Here is a 14,804-nt window from a genome sequence, read left to right as displayed (position 1 = left end):
GTAACTAACAGCATTTAATGCTTAGATACTAAGGTTTCATTATAGCAAACAAAATTAAACCCTTTCCCGTACAGAGACAATCCAAGCAAAAGTCTGCATCATTCCACCAGGCTGTTAATTGAACTTTTTTCCACCAAGATTCAAAAGGAGGAGGAAGTTAAGGGAACTCACTGATATAGCAACATGGTTGAATGCAAACCTATGCTGTGGAAGACTTACCATCATCCAGGTACATCTGGTCCAATTCCTCAGGTTCTCGCTTGATCATTACAGGAATAGGGGCCAAATTATTACTTTCCTCATGCAACTCTGGCAATGACAGTGGTTGGGTTGTTGGAGATTCATTTCTGTGAACCTTCGGCAGTTGCTGCTGCTGTTGACCCATTATGGATGAGTGAGTTGGACTGCAGGACTGCAAATAGGTTGGCTCTTGGGTAACAGATGGAACTGGAGAAGAGGGACTGTTGGGACAGAGTGTTTGTTGATAACCAAGGGAACAGCTACTGCTCAGATGTTGACTCACCTGCGGCTGCAGCATGATGTGAGATGATTGCTCGGGGGAGCTTGGATGCACAACTATAGACCTTGGCACTTCCTGTATGATGGGAACACCTCCAGTGGGCTGCTGAAGTCCGAGGTGGCTGTGGCCTGGGTTGTGGATGCACTTGTAAGGAGAGGATGAAAGGTCATGCAGCTTGGGGCTTGCACTGGGAGATGGTGACATCACAGCATTTTGCTGCTGACAGGAGGCAAAGCCAGTCACAAGGCAGGAACCAGGATCAGGAGGCATCATGATCTGCTGGCTGTAGTATGGTTTAGAAAGATGGCTTAAGCCTTGGTTCATTGGTCCACAGGTTTGAGCAGGTTCATAGTCATCTGTGGGCTCTGTTTTTATAATTGGAACTGTTAAAAGAAAAAAGTTTCAAATAAACATGAGTTGTGTATTGGTATGATCAAGTTGGCTTGTGGCTAGGATACCCTTTGCAAAACAAACAACGTGTTGAATAAGACTCTGTGTGATTTTTTTCTAGTTCTCCCACCCTATAAAAAAAAAAAGAATGAGTCATCGGCACAAGAAAGTCACAGCTGGTTCTAATATTGAAAAGGACTATTTTCTTTGGACTCTCCTCCAGCACTAATGTGCTATAAAAATCTATTTGCAAACAGCTGTGCTTCAGTGGAAGCTTTGGACCCAAGGGCTCCACGGATTTGTAGTAATCAAAGCAAGAATTTTAACTTGGATATACTACTGCATTTCTACAGCTACTGATGGCCCATTTGATAAACGCCTGCACATTTAGTAAACTGGAGCATAATAAGGTAGAGATGAGGCTTTCATAGTTCAGTGAAAATCAAAATTGCAAAGATACATGACAAACTACTCTGTACAAGTTTTCAATTTTGAGGCTATTTTTGAAAGAATAGGGCTTAGTTTTACATTATTACATTTAATCTTACTAATCAGCCAATGGGTGTAAAATATTCAGTAAGTTGCATCCAACTCTCAAGTCATTCTAAGTTGGACTGAAACTGCTAATGCCAGCTCCTAGCAAATGTAGCAAATGTTAACTCAGTCTCTGGTTACCAAGAAAAACTGACTCCTATTCCAGACCTCTGATTGCTCTACCCATTGTCACAAAAAAGGCTCTAATTGAGCTGTAAAGCCACGTCTCTAAATACCAGTAGCACATGGACAGAATGACTGCCTATGAGCATCAGCTCGGTCATGACAAATGTAAAGCTGCTTTCTCAAATCAGAGAAGAGACCCTTCCTCAAATTGAAATGTCTTTCATTAGCTTTCTCTCTCAGACCAGAGATAGGTGCCTCTGCTGCTTCTCCTACAACCTATTCAGTGCAGAGATAAAAGACAGCCTCTTTCTCTATCAGGAAAATAACAAGTAATAGGACCATGACCGTCTCTAAATGTATTTTTTTCCGGCCAGATGCATACCACAATACAGTATGGATGTACAATGGCATTTATCTTCTGCCCATAGGAACAGTTACTGTTTGAAGGAGCCGCTGGCAATTTACAGTGACAACAGAGACTATCTTTCAGAATATTAGAACAACTGACTGTTGGGGCACAAAGTTATTAATGAAACAACTTCGCACAACTTGGAACTGAAGGATGTTGCGTGAGTGTCTCTGTGTTTTCATTTGCATGTGTTGTACAAACAGCCTTATACATTCTCCAGCCATTTACTATGCTCATGCATGAGTTTTTCAAACCCCTAAAAATGCACGTGTGCATGTGTACACATAAAACCTCTTCTAAAACTCACAAACTTTGCTGATAATGAATGCACTTCACTACCCTTGTTTTACAGTCCCCTAGCCTCTTGTTAACTTTGCTCCTTTTATGTTCTTTTACATATAGAAGTTTGCAACACTTGTTTCAAGATTTCTAGCACCTCTAATAAAAACACGTCTATATGTGTAACAGATGCACAGGTGCTGCTCAAGACGAATAAGGATAATGGACTGTCATTGGATTCCTCATAATCTTATTTTCACCTGCTTGCGTGCTGCACACTGGCTAGCAGGGCTACTAATGCACTTGGTTGCAGAGAAGCAGATTCCAGGTTTAATGACAGCTTCGTAAAACCAATATCATACCCTTTATGAAAATGCAAGACCAAAGAATAACACCTAGATAAACATAGCAGCTTAGATACTGTAAGAAAATACCTTTAACAAGTTCCTGAACTAGCAAATATTCTCATATTTTATATTAGGTTCACTGTACTAGCATTAACCACAGCACAGCTGGAAATACGATGGTTGTTGAACACTGAATTTCCCCAATATATCACTGTTATAGAAACACCTGTGCTAAATAATATGAAGCTCAGCCACTGGCAATTCAACTCCAATAAACCCTTGAGTTGTCTGACTTGTTATAAACTAGGGAAGGGTTATAGCTCTGATGGCAGGCAGGCTGAAGTCTTCAAATAACGTAGGTTCCTGATCTCAGGGTGTTCTTAGACTGCAGCTCTTCTACAGCACAGCTTTGCTATGTGGTTTACTGGGCACTTTTTTGTCACTTCATATTGAATTTTTTCTCTATAAAAACAATGCCATTGGGTCCATTTGGAGGTAGGATTAGTAGCCATGAACACCGGCAATTTGTTTTCGTATGTTGCTACACTGAAATACACCTGCCACAAACAACAGACGATAACCGTCAAGTCCTACACTGCACTGGGTGAAGGACTGATGGGCAGAAGGGACTCCATCCCAGACCTGTTATTCTCTAGACTCTTTTGGAGATGGTGACAGTAACAAAGGACACTTCTGTCTGCTCACAAATTCAGCATTCAGAGGGAAAACAGGGACTGGTGTTAATTACAAGACCAGTCAGAGAAAGTCACAGTACCTTGTCTGCTAATGGCAAGCTGGTAGCCAGAGCAGAAATCAAGGAGGACTATGAGAGTAAGTGGGAGTCCTATATTATTTGCCATCTATTTACACTGCCCCCCTTGCTCTGAACTGATGCTCGAGAGCATCTGTTATTTCACTTAATGGGAAACAAATTATCTTTAAATGGACAGATACTACTTGTACTTAGGCCTAGGGATGCCTTTTAAGTTGCTCAGCTGAATTGTCTCCACTACCTTTCTAACGTTTTTTCAACACGGCAGAAGTCTTCCCTTGCTAAGTATCATATAGCTGGGGTTGTTTAGCCTGGAGAAGAGGAGGCTGAGGGGAGACCTCATTGCTCTCTATAACTACCTGAAAGGAGGTTGTAGAGAGAAGGGTGATGGCCTCTTCTCCCAAGTGACGGGGGACAGGACAAGAGGGAATGGCCTCAAGCTCCGCCAGGGGAGATTTAGGCTGGACATTAGGAAAAAATTCTTCACAGAAAGGGTCATTGGGCACTGGAACAGGCTGCCCAAGGAGGTGGTTGATTCACCTTCCCTGGAGGTGTTTAAGGCATGGGTGGACGAGGTGCTAAGGGGCATGGTTTAGTGTTTGATAGGAATGGTTGGACTTGATGATCCGGTGGGTCTCTTCCAACCTGGTTATTCTATGATTCTAAAAAATGTTTTCTCATATATTTTGTTTGCACACTAATGTCATTACTAGAATAGGTATTGCACTGAAAGACAGAAGAAGTATTAATACTAAAATGGTGAAGGTATTCGTATCTGACTTTTCAGTGCTCTGCCATTTATATAGTCATTTAACACTGTGTAGATTGAATGCATGGATCTTACCAAGATGGGATGGCAGCCACTCACTCCCCTTTGAAGAAGTGTTAAGTGTCTTCACAGGGTACATGTTTGGAGAAGGAAGTTCTGTAGGACCCATTTTTTTTTTTTTTCCTGGACAAAACATTACTAATGACCCAGATGGAATCAGACCTGCAGAGCTGAGCACGTTGCAGAAACATAAGACAGTAACAGTTCCCCTTCTGGCTAGACCTCAACTTTTGTATTTGACATAAAGAACTATATTACTTGACTTGTGGAAGACAGATATACCACAAATTGCTTCATTATGCCAGTTAACACTCTATCCTGTACGTGCTTCTCCCCAGCCAATGCAACTTCACCAACTGAAGTAACACAGGCTAAAAATCTTTGCCAATGTTGGTATTTCTAAACTCAACTCAAATAAGCTGTGGGTCTGACCTCCATGTTGTTCTGAAAATACTCTGAGCATGTCAAAAGCCAGCATTAATCACCTTATATTCTTTAAAAGGGCAACCATTTACTTCCAGTTCAGAAAGGACTGCCAAGGGCCCAAGGCAGGAGTTGTGTGTATTTCAAGACACACCTTCCAAAACCAATGTAGAAACAGCTGACATCTGCGCTCACTGGTTACCCACTTACCATCACAGTGTCTATGGCATTACTCCAACAAATAAAAATACTTGTATCTAATAAGGCTACCAGTTCCAAGCACACTCTATTCACTGTCTCACTGGCTTTTGAGAGGCTGAGACCCTGAGCTGGGAGGAGCAGCTGCAGCTGACTTAGAGCAGCTGAGGCCAGAAACCTTACATGCCCACCTTCACCGTTTTCACATAGGCAGGAACCTGGTGGATTCCTCTAGAGCGGTAGGGGCTGATCATCAGCCAGCAGTGGACTAGCATCACTGCTTACCTTAGACTCATGCCTGACTACCTGCAAATCTTTACAGACTCAAGCTAGAAAAGTGGTTTTGTTCTCAAAGACATCCCTGTGGATGAATGGTAAGCTAGCTGCCATAACACAGATCCATTTCCACTCTCATTTGCTTGCACAAGTGACCATTTCACAAAGGTAGATGTAATGTGACATGGGGACTACAGTTAATTTTCTCAGGATTAATATTTAACAGAGATCAGTATTAGCCCGACTAAATTCTAGCTCAAATATTTCAAATCTTAAATGACTTGGTAAAAACCTGCCAGCTGAAAGAGACACCCCTAGTGACACAGCCAGCCTGGGCTGGCAATTAACTGGAAAGCCCTACAGCTGTTCAGAATCTGCAAGCACTTTTAGCAGAAACTGGACTATTTCTTAAATTAAGCTGAGCCATATCAAATGGCAGCATGTATTCTGTCTCAACGCTGGCCTGTGGTGCTGGGATAACACCCAGTCTCGCAGGCTCTCAGCTGGCTAGAATGAAAAAAATTGAATTTGCCATACACTGAGATTTGACAATAATTATTTGCAGCAATAAAGCCAAAACGTGTGAAATTGTAAACAGAAAGGTGATGCAGTTTTTACTTAAACTCAGATTCAAAAGTAATGTTACTTGTTTAAGAGACTCTACTCTGCTGAAGATCAGGCTCTTGCCATAAAAAGGAAAAACTTAATGTAAGTTTGGGTTGCATGGTGAATTTTTAAATGCTTGTTATTTCACAATGCGTAAGGCTGGCTAACAGATGACTTTAAATAGTCCTCAATTTTAAATATTAAAATATGACAAGAGCTCACAGTTCTAAATTAGTCTGATAAGCAACTTAATCTGTGCTAATTGGTTTTCAATGGCTTGGTGATGCCTTCTTAGACTCTGGATTCATGTCATTATGTCATCTAATTTAATACGAATTTCTGAGAACTGTGCGTTGGCAGCAGCCCTGGCTATAACTCAGAGCTTCTTACTCAGAGAGACCAGGGCCATGACATCACACTGAGGCACTGAGCAGAAGACAATGGTTCTTCTGTGTAGGTTTGAATCTGAAAGAAATACTTCAGCCAGTTCTGCAAGCCCACACTTAAATGAAAGGCCTTTCTAGCAGGTAAAAAGTTAATATATCAAACATTGAAGAAAAATAATAAATCATGCACGTTCAGTAAAGGGAGTCAGAAAGTGCTTAAATATAAATTATATGTATTTTTTTATGATTCTAGTAAGTCTGTTTGCTTTTACACTTTAGAAATCCAGATGGGTTTTTAAACTTTTTCAGGGGGGAGAGTTCTAATAAAATACATGAACTGAGAAAATATAATAATATAAATTAAATATATGTTTATCCTGATTAACATTAAACTAACAAATTCCCATTTTCATGTAGTATTATCAATACAGACATTTATGGCATTACAATATATTTATTTTACCCTTAAGTTCGATTGAACCTATCAAGCAAAATGACCACCTTTCATGGTGCAGACTATGATGTAGTTCCCTGGCACTAGCACACAGATTTTGGTTAGTGGATGAAAATCAAAACATTATTTTTTTCATCATGTGCACACACACATTTCCTCAACTTCTGGACTAAATGTCTCATAATGGGCAAGAGTTTGGGATGAGACTTTCAAAGATGGCTGAAGAGTTAGATGACTAAATCTTCATTACTGAGCTGAGCTCTGAAATGCCATTTACGCCTTTGAAATCATCCCCATCAGTCAGTTTAACCATGAACCATATGTTCCTTCAGAAGATGCTGTGCAGGTCATCCCAAGTGCTGCTGCTGCTCTGCTGCTGGCCAACTGGGGATGCAGTTAGCGAAGTGGCCACATCGGCTGGATCCAGTAGGCTTGAGCAGAGTAAGGATCTCACCCCTTGTTTGACTCTGGAGCAGTCTGGTATTAGGAAGAAGCAATGAGCTCGCTGCCCTCAGAAAGTACAAGCCCCTTGTTCTGTAACTCAAGTAAAACTTTCTTGGTTCTGACATGGTCTTTGTCTTCAGAGATGGATGCAGTCCCTCCCACAGGCAGCAAACACATCTTTGCCCACGCATTTCATCCCTAGTACCCACCACCACCACAACCCCTTTAGGATCAGTCACTGGGCTAGACTGGCTATGGTCATCAGCCACTCGAGGAGAATAAAATAAGCACCTCTTTTAATCTGGCCCATGTAATTCTAAACCCTGTTCTCCCTCACATGCGTTCTACCTTTTGGCTTTTAAGCTGACTGGAAGATCCTAAAGTCCCATGCTTGCTAATATATGCATGTGAAATCACTGGGAAGTAAGGAAGCACATCCATGAAATGCTCATGCAGAGGGATTTGATGATCAAAAGTACAGGCTGGGTTTTGTCATCTGGAGGGGAATATTTGAAAAGGGAGGTACTGCCAAAAGACAACTTTATGCACTGGAAGTTAACTATTATGGGTGATCACTACTGCTGCAATGAAGCCTGCTGGTCAGACGCAGCCAAAGGCTTCTTTCTATGCAGAAGATAAGCTAAGGGCTCGTCCACCCCTGTCTGTTGCAGGGACATCACACAGATGTCCAGATGAAGACGGAGCACCACACAGTGAGGCACAGTTTTGCATCTAAAGACCAAGCAACTGTATCTGCAGGTCAGATGCAGTCGGCTAGTCTCCACCTGATGGCTGACATGGGATATCACCTGGACATAGTGTGAGCAGCTCTAGTGAGACCCTAGCAACTGGCAGCAAAAGCACCTGAGGGCATAACACTGATGAGTGCAACACATCTCTCCCCCGCTCTGCCGCAGATCTTACACAGCTAATGGAAGAGAGCAGAGGGGATGATGCACCATAAGGTAGGCTTGGGCATAATGTAATCCTACATTAATGTAATCCTACATAATGTAATCCTTGGGCATAATGTAATTCCCTGTCCCTTCCTCCAGCTCCCCAGGGTGACCGCAAGGCACCATGGAGGCACTGCCCACCTTGACCCTGCTGCAGTCCTGTTGCATACGCTGTAGATTCGGATCCTTTCACAACCCAGGCACTGAATTTGGCCCCATTTTCCCACCACTCTCTAATTACTATCATTTTGCAGACATGGTTAGGCTGATAATTTTGCCAGCCTTGAGCATGAAAATTCAACATATACTCAAGAGGTACAAGGTATCAGGAGATGAACAGTGGCAGCCTTGTCACATTAAAGCAGCAATGCTTTGCATGACTTTGTTTTCTGCTAAGGCAGCTGATGTTGCCTTTAACTTAGAAAGAGAGCTGTGGGTGGAAGAGCTGAGGTGAAACAGAGGCACGGCTTCTCAACGCAATCACTAGAAAACTGCTGATTGTACTAATCTGTAGAGGCAGGAGATAATTTTAGAGCAGAGGCAGGAAGTCAGGAGGATGTTGACAGCAATCTGCAGTGGGCACCGCTCACTCTGTTCAGAAGCACACCAAGAGCTTCACTTTCACGTCGCCAGGATGTAAATAACATGCTCCATCTTTGGAGGTGTTTAAGGCCAGACTGGATGAGGCTTTGAGCAACCTTATTTTGTGGAAGGTGTCCCTGCCCATGGCAGGGAGGTTGGAACTGGAGGATCTCTAAGGTCCCTTCTGACCCAAACGATTCTATGATTCTACTAAGGCACATCTAGTCACCACAGCCAGGCTCTCAGCACAGCTCCATACCAGCAAACTCAAAGGACCTCCATCCTTACCAAGTCACTTGTCTATGTGGTCAGGGTTTTGGAGGGGCTTGCACAATGGTGGTTTGTGTCTGGTGTTTGGAGGGAGGCAAAGAGACTGCAGAAAAGCTGGCTCTACAAGTGAAGGCTGTGCACTTGGAAATCTGGACCTACGGGTGGTGAAACGCATCTCAAATAAAAGTTGCCCAGGATATCAACACCATTTTAATAAATATTAGAGATGGTTAAATGATTTTTAATAATGCTTTGACAATTAAGAAGCTGAACAGAAACAGAAACCGGAAATACTTCATCATCAACTCTTTGCAAAAGTGTTTTTCATTCCAGTAAAAGAAACACATCAATTTTCCTTTTTCCATCTTACAAAATATTTCCTAGACAAACTAGCCTGTCTTTGCTCAGTCAAATATCACTTCTTGTCTAAATAAAATTCAAAGAAACTTTTCTGTGTTCACCATTCTTGATATCAACCTTCATTAGATAATGAATCATAGAGAGCATTCACTCCTATCTGCAAAAAAAATAAGTTCTTCAACACATTTCCTCTGTTTTGATGTACCTACTTAAAAGAAATCTCAATAAACAAAGGTCTAACCCTTATCATTACATGTGTTGTTTAAAGCTGTCTGAGCTGGAGAATTCCTTCAGCTTTTACAGCAGATGAAAGCACAGGATCTGGAATCACAGCATACACATCTGATCGCTTGTGTGCTTCTTCAGACTCTTCAGGTTAGTTTATACCTCAAGTGCTACTTCTAGCTACTTTAGAAGACTATTCCTCCTGTTTGAAATGCATACATGGGCCAATGATATAATAAATTCATGGAAGCAAGATGATACGCAGTCATAAACAGAAATGAAAGCCAAGAAGTTTTCTAGAGGGTAGGGTTCACAAACACAGTGCTCACCAACGTTTTTCTAAAATGTTCTGCTGCACATAACAGAGTCGAAGAGTACACCCGCACAAAGCTGCAGCAGCGGCCTTACTTTAAAAGCCACACACACAAGCACCTGCTCACTGTGCTCTGCTCAGACTCTTGACTTCAGCGTCTGGTCCCGCACCTTCCTACTCACATTCTGATGGGATGTGGCAACGCAAAACATATTACTTACCATATGAGCTGTGGGAATTCACCTGTGCCTGAATGGTATGGAAATTACTAATACGTCTGTGCCACGCATGTCTGGGGACGAGTCTCAAGAGCCCACAGGCTCCAGGACAAAACTGACATGCAATTGCTCAGTGATACATAATGCTGAAGCAATACTAAAAAAATAATGTTACAGACAATTCTGTACAATATAGGCTAATACAGGATTCAGGGATTGATCGAATTCAGCAGAACAGTAAATCAAAATTTCAATTAAAACGGGATTATGAGTACTTAGGTTTATGGTTTGTCTCAAGCCAAAGACTTAAGCAAGCCCATTTTCCAGACCTTGGCTCTCATTTGTGAAGCCTCTGCTTTCTGTTTGGTATTGTTACTTAACTTTTAAAACTTTTCATTTACAGAGCAGTAATATTTTCATTTTTACAGCTTTTTTTTTTTTTCCTGAGGCAGAAACCTGTTTTCACCAAGTAAGACCCTGCTCTGCAAAACACTTGAGCTAACAAAGAGAAGTACAATCCTGCCAGATCTCCACAGTATGGGAGAAGTCTTAGAGCAGCAAAAGTGTAACATTCTGCTGGAGACGGTAGCTTGTGCTGATTGCATGTCACAGAGCTGTACTCCACTGAGATGCTATAGGACCATCCACAGGAGGTGGGATGAGTGAGGCCATGTGTCCCTGGATCCACTGGCTGTTTTCCCCTAGGGAATGAGGAGAAACAGGAGCTACAGGAGAAATACTCCACTGCTCTGCAGTTGGGGTGGAAGCCACACAGCGAGCTTGTGGTTTTCCCCCGGTTTCACCATCTGTGCATGCCTACACCCACCCCAGAAGTATGGCCAGCAGGCATTCATAATATTTAGGCTTTAGTCCACATACAGTATTTTGTTTTGGCCCAGTACAGTTGAGCTGTAAAATACATGTCTAATGTCTATCAGGCAGCTTTTAAAAGATATCTCATACAGAAATACCTGCAAAATTAAGTAGGCACTGAAATGTTAGCATTTTGACTAGTCTTAGAGCACAGAAGGAGAACAAGCTTATAGGATACCATCATACACTTAATGATCACTGACATTCGCTTCTCAAAAACCTACACCTTCTCTGGTCGTAGGATTTGTTTAAGCAAGAGACAAACTGTTACTTGGACGAAAACAGTGCTTATCTCCTTTACAATTTTTCACACTGATGACACAGTGGTTGTTGATTCAAGTATTTTCTTCTTCATAAACTAAACTTTGGATTTCTACAATGTCTTGAAACATTAGAACAATGTTGTGATTGAAATAAAATAAAACAGAATATCCTAAAATGACTCCTAGAAATAACCCCTAGTAAATGACTATTTCAGTCATTGTGCATGTTTCCTGCATACAAAGTCAAGGTGATTGTATTTATCTTTGACAGGCACAGTGGAAATAATCACCAGCAACATAAGGGCAAAACCTTACATCTACAACAGAGGCATAATAAAACCATACCACACTATTAATTGTGGTGAGTGCAGAACCAAGCTCACTGTTAAGAGAGAGTCTGCAAAGTACTGAAGATGTTTTTCAATTACTTATAGGTACATATACATACATATTAAGAGAATGTGAGTGGATAACCAAACAGGAATGGGGGAAAGGCGTAATTAGTATACAATATCTGCTTCCCTTTCCTCTGCTCTGGTGTTCTATTTTTACTTTCAAGTTTCGCTACACCGAAATAAAGATTTCACAGGAATTTAAATGAGCACAACAGACTAAACAAGATCCCCAGTGTTTTCAAAAATTACCATAATTAAAGATGTCTTTGCAGGACAAAGCTGAAGCCAGTTCTTTGTTGCCTGTCACTAGGTAGCTACTCCCATGGCTTTACATCAAATAAAACATCAAGTGTTTCAAACTCAGAATGGTGGTAGCATAAACCAGCTTTGCAACAGCTAATCCTATTCCCATGTTTTAGAGTAAAATGGTTAAATATTACCTACATAAAGGCCGGAGAGGAAAGAAAATGCTTAATACACAGCAGTCAACAACAGGCATGTACGTGAAATACTTACAATGGAACTTGGGTGGCAAGGCAATGCCTGTTGGCCTCTACAACAGATTTTTGTTGCTGAAGAAGTGTTGTGCAAGAGAATGCTTTTTTTTTTCCAATTCAAGAGATGAACAGTCTTTAAATATACACAGACATACCCACTGGGGATGAAGTTTGCGTAAGTAGGCTGATTCAGTGAAGTATGACTATGCAACATATGCAATAAGCAGCCAGTTGCCTGTGTCACGTTTCCTATACTTTTACTTTAAATTAAAGTTCTGATAAAAGTCTGGTGCATATACAAGCTAACTAGGTGAAATTCCAAACGTGTATTTTATGGGCTTTCACCTGCAAATATTGGTGGATCTCTTCAAGTCATGTGACAGGACTCAAGCACTCATTTGTGCAAATTTCCCTCAGAAGGACTACTTTCATTTAGAAAGTCTACAAAAAAGCATGAACCTAATCATCTTTCTAATTCCTCTTCCTTCCAAAACAACTACAACAAAACAACAACCCTTTTTTTCCTACTTTCCCCAAAAAAGTGTTCTCAGAAGAAGTCATTTGAAATAATAATAAAAAAATCTAAATTTACATGCTATTAAATTTTTCAAACACCTGCTTGTAATTCTGCTAGTATAAGTATTTTATCGTCACTTCACAGCCAGCAACACAAGCTTCCGAAATAAATTGGCATATGTGTTTCTAAACGTTTCCTATACACAAAGCATTTTCTATGAAGCACTCTGACCTCCATCTCTGTGCTTTTCAATGCTACCTAAAAGCATCATCAGCCTGGAGCACTATTTCCACCATGCGTGAGACAGCAAGGCGAAGGACAACTGGAAGAAGAATCCCCACACCACCACCTCCAACTCAAGAGCCCAGCATGTTTACAATGCTGTGGTGCTAATGCAGACGTATTATTCAAATGTAATGTTCCCTCTGCAGCCACGAAGCCAGACTGAGGGTTGAGAGCAACTTAGCAGAGAGCTCATTGCATTTACAACTCGTGGCTACACGTGTGGTTTTGTACTGTGCCTCTTCAGCTCCCAAAAGCAGAAAAAGTCCTTATTCCAACGGGTCTCAATCACCAATAAAAAAGAAAATCATCTGCAGAGAAGGTCCCCTGTGTGGGCAGCAGAGAGAAAGCAGCTCTCGTGGTTTAATTCTCTACTCTCATTTTATAGCACCAGGTATACTTCCAGATTACTTAGGATACTAAACAATTATCAGAGCCATATATCTTTCTAAGTAATCATAATTAGCTCTCATTTTTACTAGTAGAGATAAGGAATATATTATGTTACCATTAGCAGGAAGATAGGTGAAAAGCTGGTACTGGCTTCTCTTTCTCTTTCCGTTGCAGACATAAAAGTTGACCTGAACAGGGCTGGTAATTCTCTGATTGCGGAATGGTGGTATCTCAACTACCAACGAATTCTGCAAAAGCAACAGGTCAGAAAATCAAGGCATGACTTGGCAGTTGAGCTATACGACAAGGACTTCAGGAGTAGGTAAGTAATACTATAGCATGGCCAAGTTTTTACTAAAGCACTAGCCTTCACCTCTTCCCTTTGACAGCAAATACGATACTGTATGGACAAGGCTCTATCCCTCCTGCTTCTGACAAGAATCTGGGACCACAATCAAATCAGCAGGAGAAAGTATAACCACCTGGCGAACAGGTCATCCCCAGTATATCTCACCCTAATGCAACCTTATTTGAAAGGAGAACTAGGATCACCATATGTTTATTCAAATCTTTCCATTTTCCACAGTGAAATGTTTTTATATAACTTGGGAAGTTTTAAGTATGCTAGCTTCTGTTGACGGAAGATCTTGCAAGAACACCTAGTGCTACAGGAAGAAAGGCTGAAGAGTGTGTAGATGATCCTCCATCAGATGCTCCAACACAGGGCTAAAGAACAACCTAGCTACTAGGGCGTCAACTTACACAAGTGCATAGTTAAACCTGCTACGACCACCAAAACCTCTCTTGGCACTTCTTGAAATAATAGAAGGGAATGTTCATCTTAGCATTTGGCCTGCTTTCAGCTGAGGTCTCTAAATTGCTTGCCTGCATGTCTCCACTATTGCATATTCCTGCAGAGGGGCTACAGTGGCCATTTTCCCACTTACAGGCATGGCTGAGGGTGCTACACTTTTCCAGCCATGGGGCTGGTCTCCTCTCACATTTCTTCTGCTGACAGAAAAGACGAAAGCCAATGAAAATGATCAGAACTTGCTTTGGAGCAGAGGGAAGAACTGACCCAGCAAGACAGAAGATGAGCAGACAGGGCTGGCCCATCCCAGACAATGAAAAAATATTTTCCAAATGGTCTCTCCTACTTTTGGGATAGCTTCCAACAAAGCTGTTTTACCCTATGCTCCCATTAAAGAAAGATTTCCAGGAGGGGAGGCCTACGTACTTGTTCTGTTTCAGTGGGGAGACACAGTGCCAAAGCCTTGGAAAACCCTCTTTAGTAACAGTGCTGGAGAAGGCAATATATATTTTTCAACTTCATGTTAAAATATTTAAGACAGACTTACTGGCTTGCACATTTCTTTGTCAGTTTTGGCTTCCATTTCCCACACATGGTGACCATCTAAAAGACAAAAGAAAAAGATATCTAGGTCTGTCCTTTATTCCTCCCCCAAATTTACAAAAGAATGACTTTTACAAAAAAACTCTGAAGAGGCATTGCATATATGAAAACCAGCTCTCAAAATGCATTGCCCAAGCGTTGCCCAACAGGAGACCATCTGGGTAACTCGCAACAGGAGCTCACTTTGCTTTTTTGAAGGGGTGAACCACAATCCAAAGTGCATGATACCGTGATGGTGAAAAGCCATCAAGAG

The 14,804-nt window shown here is 41.5% G+C and overlaps 1 protein-coding gene across 7 annotated transcripts in view; it reads right to left on the bottom strand.

Annotated features, from left to right (window-relative positions):
- The window catches only part of NFATC1 (nuclear factor of activated T cells 1), a 119,970-nt gene that overhangs the window by 33,296 nt on the left and 71,870 nt on the right, over positions 1-14,804 (bottom strand). For 3 of the 7 annotated variants that reach the window (XM_069853770.1, XM_069853771.1, XM_069853775.1), the window contains exons 7-9: positions 14,496-14,551; positions 13,253-13,385; positions 220-903 (exon numbers count right to left, since the gene is read on the bottom strand). In XM_069853770.1, coding sequence (XP_069709871.1) covers positions 220-903; positions 13,253-13,385; positions 14,496-14,551 — 873 coding nt within the window. Of the gene's footprint in view, positions 1-219; positions 904-10,347; positions 10,619-13,252; positions 13,386-14,495; positions 14,552-14,804 lie in introns of those variants that run through there. The other 4 variants (XM_069853772.1, XM_069853773.1, XM_069853774.1 and 1 more) reach the window with 4 other exon arrangements.

This window comes from Phaenicophaeus curvirostris, chromosome 3 (genome assembly GCF_032191515.1).
Source record: "Phaenicophaeus curvirostris isolate KB17595 chromosome 3, BPBGC_Pcur_1.0, whole genome shotgun sequence".
NCBI lineage: Eukaryota > Metazoa > Chordata > Aves > Cuculiformes > Cuculidae > Phaenicophaeus > Phaenicophaeus curvirostris.
The sequence above is the reverse complement of the archived record's forward strand: the minus strand, read 5'-3'. Positions and strand labels throughout refer to the sequence as shown.